At 40.8% G+C, this 16,588-nt stretch overlaps 3 protein-coding genes across 5 annotated transcripts; 2 read left to right on the top strand and 1 right to left on the bottom strand.

Annotated features, from left to right (window-relative positions):
- Positions 1 to 933: 933 nt before the first annotated feature.
- Positions 934 to 3,596, top strand: LOC134445688 (phospholipase A2-like). Its single transcript, XM_063194722.1, has 3 exons — positions 934 to 1,342; positions 2,064 to 2,194; positions 2,392 to 3,596. The coding sequence occupies exons 1-3, from the start codon at positions 1,236 to 1,238 to the stop codon at positions 2,568 to 2,570; spliced, it is 417 nt and encodes a 138-aa protein (XP_063050792.1). The 5' UTR covers positions 934 to 1,235; the 3' UTR covers positions 2,571 to 3,596.
- Positions 3,229 to 4,846, bottom strand: LOC134445689 (cytochrome c oxidase subunit 6A, mitochondrial). Its single transcript, XM_063194723.1, has 3 exons — positions 4,728 to 4,846; positions 3,882 to 4,030; positions 3,229 to 3,594 (listed from the first exon to the last, which is right to left on the bottom strand). The coding sequence occupies exons 1-3, from the start codon at positions 4,816 to 4,818 to the stop codon at positions 3,505 to 3,507; spliced, it is 330 nt and encodes a 109-aa protein (XP_063050793.1). The 5' UTR covers positions 4,819 to 4,846; the 3' UTR covers positions 3,229 to 3,504.
- Positions 4,847 to 9,531: 4,685 nt separating this feature from the next.
- Positions 9,532 to 16,541, top strand: LOC134445686 (hepatic lectin-like). 3 transcript variants are annotated; one of them, XM_063194721.1, is made up of 10 exons: positions 9,532 to 9,793; positions 10,143 to 10,202; positions 10,627 to 10,710; positions 11,111 to 11,194; positions 11,335 to 11,424; positions 13,783 to 13,821; positions 13,981 to 14,001; positions 14,363 to 14,502; positions 14,877 to 14,992; positions 16,042 to 16,541. In XM_063194721.1, exons 3-10 carry the CDS (start codon positions 10,629 to 10,631, stop codon positions 16,190 to 16,192), a joined length of 723 nt encoding a protein of 240 aa, XP_063050791.1. In that variant the 5' UTR covers positions 9,532 to 9,793; positions 10,143 to 10,202; positions 10,627 to 10,628; the 3' UTR covers positions 16,193 to 16,541. The 3 variants fall into 3 exon arrangements, with proteins under 3 accessions (XP_063050791.1, XP_063050790.1, XP_063050789.1); XM_063194720.1 differs by having other exon boundaries at positions 9,957 to 10,202; XM_063194719.1 differs by lacking the exon at positions 10,143 to 10,202.
- The last annotated feature ends 47 nt before the right edge of the window (positions 16,542 to 16,588 follow it).

Raw genomic sequence — 16,588 nt, 5'->3', positions numbered from 1 at the left:
ATTCCGCGTTCGGAGCAATATCACTTGCACTGTGAAACTGAGAACAGGTAGGCTGATTTAAATTTCTGAATGTTCTTTGGTAGAATCCCCCAATGGATTGCCAAAGCTTTACAATCGATGTGGTTTTTGGGAGGTAATAGCAGTCTTATGGTAAATCCTTATTTTAAAGTTATAGGCCTATCCTACTCTCTACAGTGACTATTGATATTGTAATGTGCCTTCTATGGTGTACTATAGCAAAATAATTCCTACGTAGCTATCTAGGAATAGTACTTCATTTTAATGTCCATCAGCTGATGCAACAAACATTAATTCCTGAGGCGCACACGGAAACAAAGAAGTAGTTAACATACAAATAAATATTCAAGCAAAATAAAAGCATTAAAGATTTTATTATTTAATCTAAGTGATTTGACCATCAGATTCTCCCCAACAGTGACATGCGATACTTCTTCTGCACTTTGTGTTTGATCCTTTCCTTTCCTGAGTGTAAGTATCCAGTTTTTGTCTTACATTCACACTAACTCCTCTGCATTGAGAGATACAAGTAAAAGTTGCCTTAAAACTCCATAATCTTTTTCTATGCTGTATATGGTTGGGGGCTCTCCAGTCTTCCCCCTTCTCCTTACTAATTGCTTACTCAAGTCGAGGAGTCAAGGACAGCATGATGCTTTTGCATGCTTGATGATGCCATTGGACACATGTGGTCAGTGGTGTAGTCTACTTTTTTATGGTGGGTATACTGTATATTTGAGCATTTTTTAAGTGGGTATACTGTATATTTGAGCATTTTTTGAAGTGGGTATACTGTATATATTTGTGCTATTCAAAATAATGGATCCATCAATTTTAAGTGGGTATACTGAAATCCCTGAAATGTAGAAGTGGGTATACTCCGTATACCCGCGTTCTACGTGGACTACACCACTGCATGTGGTTGGAGGCTCTCTTTCCCCCTTCTTGTCCTACTAAGTGGTGGCCTACCCAAGTCAAGGAGTCAAGGGCAGCATAATACTTTTGCATGCTTGACGATGCCATTTGACACATGTGGTTGGAGGCTGTCTTTCTCCCCTTCTTGTCCTACTAAGTGGTGGCCTACCCGAGTCAAGGGCAGCATAATACTTTTGCATGCTTGACGATGCCATTTGACACATGTGGTTGGAGGCTCTCTTTCCCCCTTCTTGTCCTACTAAGTGGTGGCCTACCCGAGTCGAGCGCTGCGGCAGTTCAGGCAGATGGTGCAGTGCAAGCTGCCAGACAGGAATCCTCTGCTGGACTTCTGGGACTACGGCTGCTACTGTGGACTTGGAGGAGGAGGCACTGCCGTGGACCAGATGGACAGGTCCTATACTGCACTGTGTGTGTGTGTGTGTGTGTGATAGGTACTTACTTATCTTGTCTTTTGCTGGACTTGGAGGAGGAGGCACTGCCGTGGACCAGATGGACAGGTCCTATACTGCACTGTGTGTGTGTGTGTGTGTGTGTGTCCAGTGAAATCATGTGAAAATGTAGCAGGCCTGTAGCCAGGGGGGGTTCGAGGGGTTCGTTCGAACCCCCCCTCCCGTCTCCCACGCCCACTCGAACCCCCCCACAATTCGGTTCGTAGCACGAATGAAAATAACTGTCAGACCTAGCAGTAATTTGATACGCCCTGCACGATTTCTGAAATGTATCTCCACTGAAGTTAAGGAAAACAGACTATCACAGCAAATCATATGGTTGTTTTCTGCACTAATGGGTAATAATATTTGAAGAGTGTGCTCGTGTATTTGGGGATACATTGGAATAGGGAGCCAAATGTGACTCTGTGTATCACGATTTCTCGGTTCGATACAATATCGTTACAGTCCTAATATCCAGTGAGAACATTTGTGAGTGTGTCCCCCCTGGGAGAGCGTGTGTGTGTGTGTGTGTGTGATAGGTACTTACTTACCTTGTCTTACTTGCTGGATTTCACACTCTCAGCTTACAGATCACTGCAGTTGCATATCCTGTGTATAGCCTTCATATCTACATGATCTCTGACAATAAACACAGAATTACTTATTTTATTTTCTTCTCAGGTGCTGCCAAGCCCATGATGAGTGCTACGATGAAGCCCAAAACTATGAGTCCTGTGACTCGTTTTTTGACAGCCCCTACTTCAACTTCTACGAATTTGAATGCAATGACGACAAAAATATAACATGCCTATGTAAGGACCAGGCATTTCTACACTTAACTTATTTGAATTTGTTTTACAAATGTGTAAGGGTTAAATTTGACTGTACGGTTAATAGATTCTAATTAATGTGTATAAAATGCAGTTTGTGGCATGTAGCCTATGACCAAGGTATTAAGCCACTGTTTTTTCCCCCCTTGCTTTCTTTCTCGCCCTCACCATCATGGCAGCCAGCAACAGGGACTGCGACATGTTCATCTGCATGTGTGACAAAGTTGCAGTGGATTGCTTCGCTGACGCCTCCTATAATGACTCTATGAACAGCCTTCCAACTGAGGTGTGCTTCTCAGGAGCAAATAGTCTTTTCACTTTTCTGTGGCTCAAGGCTTTCCTTTTCCTGGTCTACTAAATAACACTGGGGAGAACATTGCGATCGTGAGATCACAACAACAACAAAAAACTCAGAACCCAAAAGCCAAGTGCAAGTATGCCATGTCACAGGCATGGTTGTGTTTAGCCACCTTTACCACTGGAAATATCGAGGAAGGTCTATAGTTTCTCTTTACTTTAATGATATGTATTTTTTTTCCCCAACCAATGTTGTTTTGCCTCCAAGTATGTTCCCATAATTCCTTCAGGTAAGAAAAAAGGCCCATAAATCAACCGCCATAAGCCAAGGTCACCTACCTTGGAAATTAACAATTCGTTGGGCACTTTTGAATGTTAGTGCATCTATGTATAGGTGGTGCTTGAATTACATGGCTATAAATAGAACATTATATGCATGTGATGTCCATCCCCATCAGAACAAAATGGCAGCCTGTCCCATGTTAGAAAACTGTTACCTCCTCAAATGGGACGAAAAGAAAAAAAAAACGTCTGCACATTTAAACTTGAAATAAAATCTAAATGAACCAGGTGAATAAGTTTGTTTGCATATGGTTATCCTATAACGGGGAATATATTGTGATATTAGAGTGTGGTCATTTCCCAAAAAAAAAAAATATCAGTAGCATGTCTTTACACAGCTAAAGTAAACTGTTCAAATAATGAACTACACATTTGAATTTTGGTACTTTTAAATATGTTTATTTAACATGTTTTAAGCTCACAATATGTCAAGATGGTCCAGATGTAACTATTTCCGCTTGGTCGACTCTTCTGTAACAGAGAGTGCGCGAGGTAATGAAAGTTTTTTTTAAGTTGGAACAGATATTTGAAGTAAACTGATAAGAAGGAGTGTGGTCCACGGCTGATGTAGTCTGTAAGAGTTGAGGAGAGGGGGACGGTGGTCCCAAGCTATCACGGGAGATGTTGCTCAGGTGAAGACTCCCGATTACTCTTTATTCCTCATGCTCCTCATACCCGTCTGGCAGAGCATTCAGTTCAGAGTTGTGGAAAAAACTCTTCACTCCGTCACCCCAGGGGAAGCGCTGCAACAAACAAATGAACAGCGACAGTGAACGGTCACGTCATTGAGTGCAGTTAGGCCGGGCAAACTTTGAACATGGCAATGATATAATATACTGCATATATGTAATAAATTGCATCACGTGTAGGCTACACTATTTGTTAGAAGATGTCAACATCTAAGAGTTAACTTGTTTCTAGAAAACAGTGTATTTGGTCAGTAAAATAATTCTGCTATGATGACATCCTGTCAGGTTTTTCACACCCGTCAATAAATAAATAAATAAATAGTTGAGTTGCGGGGTCTCACCTTGCTGCGGATGCGCAGGTGACTGTAGGCGATGAACTCTGGTTGCTCGTGGTGGTGGTGCTGCATCTTCAGGTAAGTGTTCAGCCCGCACACTGCCACTCCGGGGAACGCCACCGTGAAGGTCAGGATCTTCCACAGTCTGGAGGGAGCTAGGGATACACACATTGATGGAAAGAGTGTAACAAATAAACACACACGCAAGAAATAGAAACGCAAACATTAAATAGCGTTAGTAACCCTCCTGGACGTACAAGACTAGCTCTACTCATACGTTGTAGTTTGCCATAACACAAATCACAAGTCACTGACAGAACATGCGACTCGTTTTGACAAACCTTCACAAGCAGGGTAACCAGGTCATCGTACCTACATCCCATGAACTTCCACTGCTACCAAAAATGACTTGCTACCACCATGATTAGGCCTACATCATCAAAACATAAGCATGGTAGACTACGCGAGATCACTTCCCTGTTGTTGCGGATCATTTCGGGTCTAGGGTTTTCAACCTAGCAAGCTATAAGTAGTTCCTATGCTAACCTAGCTTGGCGGATAGCGTCGTTGGCTGAACAGGACGCAACTCAGATCTTCATTGTTTTGACATTCATAAGATGGATCTTTACATTCGCTTTATTCGGTTACAATATATCTCGTGTGACACACTGTGTTGGCAACGTTCAGTAATTATCGCTACCAGAAACAATATTGGGCAGAGCTTCGGTCGTTAGCCTAGGCGAACAACGCCACTGGCTGACAAGGTCACCGCTGCAAAGTAACGTTCCCGTTTAAGTTTTCTCCGATTGGTTGAAACATGCTATATTTTAGCATGCCTCTCTGTAAACTTACGGGAATCTCCATGTGCCGCTGCTGAATGTTGACGGGTTTGGGCCAGGGGAGCTCGGACCACAGCCCGAGACAAGCGTCCGAGAGAAGCCATCTTCAATTTCTGAAAGATTGGTGAGATTGCGGATATGACGTAGGGTAGCGCTAGAAAGTCTTTCGCACCTCCTGTAACGTGACGTGAAAGACAGCGCTTCCAAACGACGTGGAGGTAGAACTAGACTTCCCAACATAGGATTGTGTTTGGCAGAGTTGATTTTTTTTCTTATTAACCCTTAAGGTGTTCAAGGAAGGTGTTCGGGTCATTTTGACGCAGGAATATAGAAAAATAATTAAAAAGGGGAAAATCATGGCTCATTAACATGGGGGGGGGGCTAGGCCTACACAAGACACAACATAGGCAATGCAACCGTATCTCGGTCATTTCGTGAAGTTTTCACAAAAAAAATGGGGAAATTAACTTTAAACTTCGTGGTGCATTCACGTTATTGCCCGTTTTTCGTGGTTGGGCAACGCTTCCGCTGCCTATTCATTTGAATTGCCCGACTGCTGCCTAGCGACTCGCTGCCTAGCGACTCTTACGATTTGAGCCTCGTGGTTGATTTACGATATGCATGCGTTTGCATTTGAATTTACGATTTGAGCCTCGTAGTTGATTTACGATATGCATGCGTTTGCATTTGAAAACTACACCGACATTGCATTGACACAAACTCGACAAAGCGTATTTCTGCACAGGCGCTCTCTGTCTGTATTTTCAGCTCGTGTTGTTGCTATGGTTATCCAAGCATCTGCAGGGGCGGGGAGGGGGTGCTGACAGAAACGGCCACCTCTCGATTTAAAACACAGCTGATAACCTCTCGATTTAAAACACCGCTGATACACTTCTGACCGTAACTTTGATTAAAGTTGTCAAATAAATTGTAGGCTATTAGGAGGGGGGGGGGGGGGCTGACAGGGTTAGGGTTAAGCAGTGTTGTGCCACTTCACAGATTTTCTGAACTAGGCCTAGTTCAAGTTCAGTTCATAGATGCTCAAAGTGAACAGTTCACGTTCAAAGTTCACAATTTTAATTGTGAACTAGTTCAAAGTTCAGTTCATTTTCACTTTTTTCGTGAGATATTCAAATAAATACTTTTTTCACACCACGAGCTAGAAATCATACATTCTTTGAAACTGACTAGACATTTGCTCATGACACTGCAATTGTGGGTTTCATACCAGGTGATGAAACTTGCAGCATGCAGTACAGACAAGGTAGACCAGTTCTAGCCTAGTGCAATGAAGTCTACTAGCATTTCAATAAATAAATAAATAAATAAATAATATATATGAAATATGTATATATAAGTTTATATATAGCCTATCTGTTTGTGTATGAATTAATTTATATGAGCAAAACTCTTGAATGAAGGTAGACCTAATGAAGGCAAAAGTCAAATGCACACATATGCCTATATATTTTTAAGGAAACTGTGTATCTTATATAACACACTTATAACATATGTGTGATACAGTGATTTTTTTTGTTTAGAGGTTGTACATCTTCTTCAATGTAGTAGTCGATAATCCGTTGATCTTCCTGCACCTGTGAGACCATCACGGACCTCTCGGAGGCTGCTGGCAGTGTCATTTTTTATGTTTGGGCTTGGTAGGGGTCTCCTTTTCCTCCCTTATGACCCTCGAGGGTGCAAATGCATTCACACCGAATGGATGTTTTAACACTCAATGTGCCGTTTCAAATTCGAACAGGACGTTGTGGACAGCCTGATCTCCAAAATTCCGTGTTCCTGGACACGGATGTTAAGGACACAAAATCCGTGTCCAGGAGCATTCCCTAACCTTAACCTGTCATTAAAGACATATTTTTGAGAAATACCTTTTCCAGTTGGTTGCTAGGCTATCAAATTCATATAATGAATGAAAGAAAACTAGCTGTGCCCAGACCAAAACAATCCCTAACCCTAACCTGTCAGTAGGAAATGTTTTTTTTTAAGAAAAAATATTTGAAATTAGAAAAATCCTGAGAATCCTGACTGTGGAAACAGAGCTGTGGGAGTAGCCTACAGAGAGAGCTCTTCTCTGTGTCCAGAAAACAATTCCGTGCCCAGGAGCACGGAAAACAATTCCGTGTCCAGGAGCACGGAATTTTGGCAAAATCCGTGCTCCTGGACACGGATTTTGTGCCCTTAACATCCATGTCCAAGAGCACGGAATTTTTGGAGATCATGTTACAGCGGATGTCCTTACTGTTTTTGCTGCGCAGGTGGTTTAAATGTTCATAAGGATAATCAGTGTCTGTCTCCGTGCCATCCCTTCCACCACGAACCATTTTTTTAAATGCAGCGCTTGGTCTGTCTGCTTCTCGCTCTCTCGCGCTCTCTCTCTCTCTGCCGCAATTCATCATGGGTAATGTCGTGCGTAAGCAGCAATAACTAAGCCTATGTTATTCAACTATTCTCAGCCGGACACTACGCTGCCCACAATGCATTGCGCACACAGATGTCAAAAGAAATTCTCACTGATGATACAAGCGGCACCAGCGAGAGAGAGAGAAGGGGGGAACTTTCTCTCGTTGCGTTTCAAAAGAGAAAACAGATGTCACTCAGCTTTCAATGGAAAACAAATCCCAACGTTCATTTACAGTGATGTCTGCCGTTCATGACACGTAATGTGAACTAATTCACGTTCAAGTTCCTTATTAAAAAATGTGTTGCGTTCAGTTCAACGTTCACGAAAAAAGGAGCGTGTTCTATGAACGCGTTCTTTTGAACATCACTGGGGTTAGGGTTAGGGTTAGTTAGCAGTCGGGCAATTCAAATGAATAGGCAGCGGAAGCGTTGCCCAACCACGAAAAACGGGCAATAACGTGAATGCACCACGAAGTTTAAAGTTAATTTCCCCATTTTTTTCGTGAAAACTTCACGAAATGACCGAGATAGCGCTCTCAGTGACTATTCCAGTGCATGTGCTACTGGTGGTCAACTTCAATGTTTCAACTTTATTGTCCCCAGAAGGGGCGATTAGGTGTTCAGCAAGACATAAGCACAACATACCAGCAAAAACAACATACCACAGGACAGACATAAAGTGCACTGGTCAATAAAAGGTTAAAATGGCCATAATAAAAACACATCATGAATAAATAAAATGAGAACATCATACAATAAAATACCATAAACAACGCCAAGGATCAGGTCAAGAAATCAATCAGTGGGGATGTGAATTTAAAATGGAGATGGCACTAGGGATAAATGAAAGCCTAAATCTGTTGGTGTTGACTGATGGGAACCTAAAGCGTGAGCCAGATGGAAGTAGCTGAAATTCAGAGTGGAGGGGGTCGGCAGTAACAGATAAAATGGACTCAGCCTTCCTCAAAGTGGCTTTTTTTTATACAGGTCAGCGAGGCTGCTTTGCTGGGCACCTATAATTTTGCCACTGACCTTCACGATTTTGGCAAGGGTGTTTTTCGCTTTCACACTGAGGTTATTAAACCAACAGCAAATAGAAAAAGATAAAACCGACTCAATGTAGGACCTATAAAAGAGTGTCATCATGGTTTTGTCAACATTAAATTTGGCCAGCTTGCGTAAACAAAACAGACGTTGTTGGCTCTTTTTGCAAATATTTTCTGTGTTGATGTTAAAATTTAATTTAGTATCAATAAAACTACCCAGGTACTTATAGGAATCTACCACATCCACAGCCTGCCCTTTAATGGTAGTAGTCAGAGCAGGGAGGGTTTTACGCCTGAAGTCAATGATCATATCTTTGGTTTTTGAGACATTCAGGTGCAGGTGAGAACTATCACACCAGGCAATAACATCATCTAAGATGGGACCATGATCTGTTTCGTTCCCCTGGAGAAGGCTGAGGATGATGGAGTCATCTGCAAATTTCAGTATGTGTCGGTTTGCGTGTTGGCTACGACAGTCATTAGTATACAGAATATAGAGCAGAGGAGACAAAACGCATCCCTGGGGCGATCCTGTGGAGGATGTCATTTTGTCAGATAGTACCCCATTTACCCTCACCTGGTTCTGTTAGTTAAAAAGTCCAGCAGTGCATGAGGCAAGGGGGTGTCGTGCCGAAAAGCGAGTCCCTGCCAGAACACGAGTGCCCTCATTGAAACCAATGGAAACCAATGACCAATTTTTCAGATATTTTTTACCCATTTTTGCAGACAAATCCGACACAATTTAAGATGGAAAGCCTATCAATAAAGCATCTACATTCCTTCTGGAAGTATTACAAAGAGCTGATTACAATTTCAGTATTATTTCCCTAAAAGAATCGAAGAATTGTCATAACAAATTTTACGGTTTCATTTAAATAGCTCATATTAAGTGGAGGACGAGTATATATAGCATATTTTTAGTTCATAAATTATGTAATTCATTCTGCAAAAAATAGTAAAATTTTCTCTCAAAAAATGTCATTGGTTTCAATGAGGGCACTTGTGTTCTGGCAGGGACTCGCTTTCGGCACGACAGGGGGGAAAGGGTTGCATAGCCTAAACTATCTAAACTCCTTACGTGAATGATCTGTGAATGACCTACATAGATAAGATGGGGGACATCAAAAACCATTTTCAGAGAGCAGCTGTAATCTACCATTGATTGTATTACCTACACAATTCCTAATATATTTTAATTTAATGATCTCTCAAATATGTTTGCATAACTGAATTAAGTTCAGTGCGTGTGTGTGTGTGTGTGTGTGTGTGTGTGTGTGTGTGTGTGTGTGTGTGTGTGTGTGTTTTTGTTTGTTTGAACCTCCCTACAAGTTGTTGTGCTATTTGTGAATGTCATCATTGGCAGAATAAGTAAGCATGGAAGCAGATAAAGCGACAGAATATCAACAGATTGTCATGACTTTTGCATTTTATGCTGTCTTTATTCTTAGACATCAGTCATGCCACTGAAGAGTGCCCTATTTTCCCGTACTACACCCATGTGTGCAGTTATGTGGAAGAGAGTTGTTTGGGAAGAGGGACAGAAGGGCAATATTGATTCACGTCTGCTGTTAAAACCAACACGACAGAAGGGTGAACAGACTGTCTGCATATTCAGGTAAAATCCTTTGTGATTTAGTTACAGTAAAGATGTTGAAGATGATTGATGTTTAGTGTGGTATGACGATTTAAAAACAATCTGTTCACTTTATTCTACCAATTGTTCGCTAAATAATTTGGAAGCTCATAGAAATACAATTAAAAATTGTTTTTATATTAAGGTTGGATCACACTGAATAATCTGACGTGTGAACTACAAACACCCCGAAGAAGGCCGTGGGGTTGATAGGCATTGGTGATTTTTAATGTCTAGCCCACTGAATAAAGATTGTTTTGGACTTTTTAAATCAACTGCCTGGACGAAGGATTTTTTCCTCCTTTTTTCTTTCTACATTGCACCCTCCAAGAGCACCAGTTGATTTTGAGGGAGACTCACACCGCTCTACCTACTCTTGTTGCAATATTACGTAATGTTTTTTGTGTTTGGATAATGAATATGCTTTAAATCTAATTTGTTAAATAATAATAAAAAAATGAGCACAGTTTTAAAAGACATTGTAACATCTTCAAGAAGCGGCAATATCTTCATGTTGATGTTCAACATTTTGTCCATTCCATTACAAGTTTGTCCCTTTAATCACTGTTTTATTCAACAATGTTGCCATTCTTTGTCAGGTCAAATTGTTAGCATTATATATTAGGCAAACATGATGCCATGTTCGACTGAGATTATCCCATTTGATCATTTGATCTAGCCCAATGTATAAAATGAGAAATGAACAAAAAAATAATAATTTTTCACCCATGTTAGAAGTGTGAAAATTATGCAAAGAACATATTTATCCTGTGATTCAAGTACGGCAATGACATTTTTATATCTTATTTATTTAGTGATGGAAAGCGCAGGCTATGATCGATTCACTTCATCGGATACAGAGAATATCCATCACTCCCCCAAAGTGGTTCTTTTAAAAGGTAAGTGGTCTATTTGTGGTTTGGATTATTCACATATTCTGACATTTCCCATTTCTCTGGTTATAAATGGGTGGTAGGCCTAGTATGAACAGGTGACAGAAATGGAGAGTTATTTGAGGAATAATCAGATGTATTTTAAGCAATTATGACCCTTTGGAATTGAGCAGTAAAATAGTTTGTCTTGCAAAAGTACAAAAAAGAAGTACCTTTCTATAACAATACCTTATAAAAGGTAAATGAGCTATAGCAAGCTCAACTAGATCAACAACTGATTGACAGCTACAACAAATGGATGGAACATACTGAATGGAACATACTGAACGTTACATCTCTCTCTCTCTCTCTCTCTCTCTCTCTCTCTCTCTCTCTCTCTCTCTCTCTCTTTCTCTCTCTCTCTCAGGTGGACAGAACAAATTGGCATACATCCTTTATGGCTTGTTACTTCTCCTGCTCCTCATCCTCATGATGATCACAGGAATTAAATGTAGGCCTGCATATCTATGGTGAAAATTCAATAATACATCCATTCAGCACCACACATGGCACTATATCACAGCGTCCATGAACATATCCATACTCATTTTGCTTTACATTTTCTGTCTTTACCGCTGGGGATTGCCTTAGTCTCCCAGTTGAGCCAAGGTATTGAGGATGTTAAAATTTATCTCACAACTGTGAGGAGTTCCGCCACCACCAAGACCCACCACCACGAAGGTCAGTTAAGTTAAATAAAAGAGTTACCGGTAAGTTGTAAACAACAAGACTTTCTCTTGAAGGTGTTTTATTCTTCAGCTGAGAAGCTTCATCAGTGTCTGTTTTTTTTTTTTTTTGGGGAGGGGGGGAGGTATCGTATCTTGGCCCATATTGATAGTATTTGGTTATACATACCTAGTCTCCACATGACAGAAGATCAGGGGCGGATCTAGTCATTTTGGGGCCTTAGGCGAAATATCAACATGGGGCTCTTTTAAGTCATTATACAGACATTAAATTATGGGTTTTGGTGCTATTTAAGTGTTTTGAGTCATATATCTACGATAACTTCGACTGCATAAGTGGCAAATCCTACTTTTTTGTGTGTTTACGGCAACTGGTGTGACAGTTGGGGCCCCTATGGAGGACAGATTTGGGCGGGGCCCTAGGCAATTGCCTATTTGCCTAATGGAAAGTCGGCCTCTGCAGAAGAGTCACATTCCACGGTGAGAGTCATGCTGTAGAGATGACTGCTCATGTATACGGATGCTAACTAGCAGAGTTAATCCTCCCTCCCGAAGCCTCATGCAGTATCTGTAGCACTGAGCTATCGGTCCGGACCTAAAGCTCAGCGGTATTGGGATGTGCATCCCACGCATGAACCGAAGAGTGCTGACTGGTAGGTTGGGAGTCTGAGCTCGGTAGCCCCTTACTCAGTGGTGTAGTCTACGTAGAACTCGGGTATACGGAGTATACCCACTTCTAAATTTCAGGCATTTCAGTATACCCACTTAAAATTGATTTATCCATTGTTTTGAATAGCCCAAATATATACAGTATACCTACTTCAAAAAATGTTCAAATATATGTATACCTGCCATAAAAAAAGTAGACTACACCACTGCCCTTACTGTAGATGGGGTCGCCGACGGGCCTATTCACTATTTGCTGAAAATACTCAACTACATCATGACAACATTGCTATGACAGTACCGACAGCCTTAATTAAGTTACAGATTAAAACACAGCCATTACAATTATGGTGACAGAAAGGTTATACCATGGGCTCTGTGCTTAGGGGATGCAGGTGATGAGGGCTTGGTCATTAAAAGAGACAGCTTCATAATTAAACTACGTTCACACACAACGCTGCTAGTTACTCGCTCAGCGAATGAAGTCAATAGAATGTCTATGTGTTCCAACAACACAAAGGAGGTGAGTAGGCGAGTGGTGAACAAGCGATGCGATGTGGGCGGATCCCACAGAGTTGAAAATATTTTAACTTCGAGCGAGGCGAGTAAGCGAGTAACCAATTGGAATGCAGAGTTCGGTACTTCTTGCCTGTGCATTGGCAGTTAAAGCCGCGGGAGCGTTTAGCGAACGTTCCATGAGAGAGTGGCAAGTAGGCGAGCAAGCGAGAAGCTAGTAAGCAGCATTGTGTGTGAACGTAGCTTCAGGGCTTAGGGGTGTAAATCACAGCTTCCATGATGATACGATTCGATATTGATATCGTAAGGCAGCGATTCGATTATTTACAATAGTTAAGAATGCCCCACTATACGTGCGATTCAATTCGATTCGATACGATTTTTTCCAATTACTTTCACACTTCTGTTATGTTATGGAGCTAGCACATTGGGCAGGGGTCAGTGATTCAATTATTTTCTATACTTAAGAATGCTCTACAATACGATTCGATTCGATCGTTGGCCGTAGGATCGATGCATCGATACAGCGATGATTATTTACACCCCTATTCATAATCATTTGGTCAACAGAGGTATTACTCCATGAGTGCGTCTTAATATGCGACCTTGCCTCCTCCACTTGCCTCCTCCACTTGCTTCTCGTCATGATGACATCACTGACAACAGCATTATATTTCAATATCTTGCAAAAGCTCAATTGTAGAGTCTTTTTCTCATTTGCAATTGGGATGGTGAATGAAAAACAGTCCCTCAAATGTTGTTGTGGCTACGCTGACAGTTGGGAAACTTTATCGTTTACTCCACGGAGGAGGGGCCAGGAGGCGGGACGAGGAGACAAGCGCAAGTGGAGGAGGCAAGGTCACATATTAATACGTACTCCTTCGTGTTTCCCCTCACACCAACCAGAAACTGATGAAGTTCCTTGGTTGAGGAACAAAAAAAATACTTTTTCAAGCTCCACGTTTCAAAGTCCAGTAAATGTCAAAAGTAGTATATAAAATGCATTTATTTAAAATGCATGTATATGTTATTACAGTACTTGTTTTACTTGGTTTAAATTCTGATTAATTAATACATTGTTATTTATTAACTAATGTGTTAATAATGTAGCCTATAACAATATAATAATAATGATTAGGTATTTTTAATTGAGAAAATCCTCTCATTTCAGAATTCACTGACTATTATAGTACGTATGACCCAAGTGAAGGTGAGTGTTTTGTGACTTTTTTTTGCTGTAATCAAATTGACTGATCACAGAATGCACAAATGAATGCTATTACTCTGGTTTCTTTTCTATTACTGCTATTACTGCTATTACTGCTATTACTGCTATTACTCTGGTTTCTTTTCCCTCTCTTGTACACAGACATTGTCTCCATACACCAAGGTGAGCTACATCAGTGTACTGTGGGTATGCGTGGGTTTTCATTCATTCATTAATTCATTCATTCATTCAATCGTCATTTGAAGGTCAATGCCAGGGGTCATGTTGGGAGCAAGTTTTTTTTTTTAATTATATGCTTGATCGTCTTATGGTATATTGTTTGAATGGTTTAAATGAGCATAAATTAAAGGTGAATACTCATTATGTATCCTTGCAGGTGGATTTGATCAAATGAATGAATTAATTAATGAATGAAGGAATGAATGAATGGCACATGATGTGACATTTTTGGTGAAACAGACACAAATGATTCTCGCCATCGAGATTTTAATTGAATTGTTTTCTTTTCTCTTCATACATACAGGCAATTGTGATGAGGGCTGGTATTCGTTCGATGAGAGATGCTACTATGTGTCTGATGACATAGCCAACTGGGAAAGGGCACTGCAGCTGTGCAAGGAGAGCAAAGCACTGCTGTTTGTACCCAACAATTTACAAGAGATGGTAAGGTTTTTAGACAGCTTGTCCGTCTGTCCTAACTCAAATTGTTAACAGTGCCTTGCTCTTGCAGTGCATCGTTACTACTTTTTCCTGATTGCTTCCATACTTTTTTCATACATGCAGTGTTTTAACCCACAAAACTGCAACTGCAAAATGCCACACAAGATGCCGTACAACCTCACCTCACAAATAATTGCTCAAATGTACACACTAATTTGAACAAGTCCAGAGTGTACAGTTATGTGTGCTCATCAACCGTTCTGTCTCCCTGTGTGTGAATGTAGTGTCTGTCTGTCTGACTCTCTCATACACCATCTGTTTGCCTGTTTTGTACACCACTGAGCTTTGATAGACCTTTGGTCGGTGATCCTTTTTAGGAGTTCATTACACATGCTGCAGATGAAGAGCACATGTACTGGATCGGGCTGGAGGAGCATGGGGTGGAGGGCAACTGGACTTTGGTTGATGGGACAGATTACAAGTCAATGCCAAAGTAAGTACATGTTGAATAGTACGGTTGAAAACTCTGGAAGTAAAGGGATGAAAAAGATGCTGTGCCTAGTGTAGATTTTTGTGACGTAATGTTTCTCAATGTTTGTTTGTGTCACTGACCCTCACAAGTTAGCCTACAACAACATTGTTAATTCCCATTCCCTGCCTCGGTCACTAATGTGAATTTTAGCTACCACACAGACGCTCACAAAAAGCAACTGTGACGATATTCAGACCGCCTGCTGTTATGATGGAGTTAAAGGTGGCCATTGCAACTATACTGCTCATGGAAACTACGCTGCCCATTCCCAATTATCATCTTTTCATTCATATTTACCATGTAATGTGTTAATACCGGTATTTACTAGTCTGACTACGCAAGTTCTACAGCTAGATATATATTTCTGGAAATCCTAAATGGCGGACACAGAGAAGATCCACCTTGTATGAAAATGTACTTTTCCCAGTCACAATTAGGCCTAATACTTAGAAATTCATGGTGGTCGAAAATACATTTAGCCCAACATGTGTTAATAGGCAGCATGAATTCTGGTTACCGGTAGGTAACTATTAAAAATATTACATATAGGCTAGTCTACCTTTAAGCATTTTCTTTCAACAATTTGTGGGTGTACCATGCATAGCCAAATTGCCCTTGTAGACACAGGTAAAAATCCAGTCTAGGTGTTTTCCCAACCATGCCACATCTCTCACACCTTCACCTTTCATGTCATCTTTTGAGTGTAAAGTACAAAACCCCAAAGTCCCAAAGGCTACATACAGTGTGTTTTAAAAAAAGAAAAAAACGAATGACTAATTTTAGTTTTTGTTGTTGTTGTTGAAAAAACAGTGGTGCTTTGCCATGGAATCAAATGTAAACAGTTGCATTAATAACAATTCCTACTATTCCTAATTAATAGCCCAATTGCCAACTTTCTTGTGCCCTTCAATCATAACCACTCACTTCACTCTGTGTGTATCCTCACTGCACTAGATTTGTTATACACTTGTCCCCTCTGTCAAAGTCAAACTGCCTCTTTCTCCAACCAGATATTGGGACGTGGGTCAGCCGGATGACTGGCACATTCGCTTAAATGGAGAGGACTGTGGCCAATTACATCCAACTATCAAACAAGGCCTCCGGAGATGGAATGATGCTGAGTGTACTCTCAGCTACCGTTACATATGTGAAAAGGCCTGAGATGTTGTAGAGTGGAGGATTCAATGTACCACATCACTGGTTGTGTATATCCATCCAAACAAAGGTTTTTTTTTCTGTGAAGCTCATATCTGTAAAGCTCATTTTTTCTCTCTCTCTAAAGCTCGTATTGATGAATTGTAATTACACTAATAGTAGCCTACATAATGATAACACTGATCTTAAAAATGAAATGAATAACGAAAACTGTGGAAATGGCCAGAATGGTTTGCAGGTTCATGTCCTCTTGACCTTATCATAAGCCATCCAACGCCCTTGACCTCAGCCTGTCAACATCCCCTATTTAATATATATATATATTACAAAATAAAATAGATTAACACACCTGTGATTTTGTTGACCTCTCTAGACATATTTCCACAAAACGTTTCAATGTGT

The sequence above is a fragment of the Engraulis encrasicolus genome, chromosome 3, assembly GCF_034702125.1.
Source record: "Engraulis encrasicolus isolate BLACKSEA-1 chromosome 3, IST_EnEncr_1.0, whole genome shotgun sequence".
In the NCBI taxonomy this organism is placed as follows: Eukaryota; Metazoa; Chordata; class Actinopteri; order Clupeiformes; family Engraulidae; genus Engraulis; species Engraulis encrasicolus.
Note: the sequence above shows the minus strand (reverse complement) of the source record. Positions and strands in the feature narration are given on the sequence as shown.

Excerpts from the sequence above, each read along its gene's own strand:
- LOC134445688 (XM_063194722.1), top strand. The coding sequence starts at position 1,236 with ATGGTGCAGTGCAAGCTGCCAGACAGGAATCCTCTGCTGGACTTCTGG. Across the intron at positions 1,343-2,063 it reads GCCGTGGACCAGATGGACAG|GTGCTGCCAAGCCCATGATG; the intron begins GTCCTATACTGC and ends TTTTCTTCTCAG. Across the intron at positions 2,195-2,391 it reads CAAAAATATAACATGCCTAT|CCAGCAACAGGGACTGCGAC; the intron begins GTAAGGACCAGG and ends CCATCATGGCAG.
- LOC134445689 (XM_063194723.1), bottom strand. The coding sequence starts at position 4,818 with ATGGCTTCTCTCGGACGCTTGTCTCGGGCTGTGGTCCGAGCTCCCCTG. Across the intron at positions 4,031-4,727 it reads AGCGGCACATGGAGATTCCC|CTCCCTCCAGACTGTGGAAG; the intron begins GTAAGTTTACAG and ends GTGTATCCCTAG. Across the intron at positions 3,595-3,881 it reads ACCTGCGCATCCGCAGCAAG|CGCTTCCCCTGGGGTGACGG; the intron begins GTGAGACCCCGC and ends TGTTTGTTGCAG.
- LOC134445686 (XM_063194719.1), top strand. The coding sequence starts at position 10,629 with ATGGAAAGCGCAGGCTATGATCGATTCACTTCATCGGATACAGAGAAT. Across the intron at positions 14,503-14,876 it reads CCAACAATTTACAAGAGATG|GAGTTCATTACACATGCTGC; the intron begins GTAAGGTTTTTA and ends GATCCTTTTTAG. Across the intron at positions 14,993-16,041 it reads GATTACAAGTCAATGCCAAA|ATATTGGGACGTGGGTCAGC; the intron begins GTAAGTACATGT and ends TTCTCCAACCAG.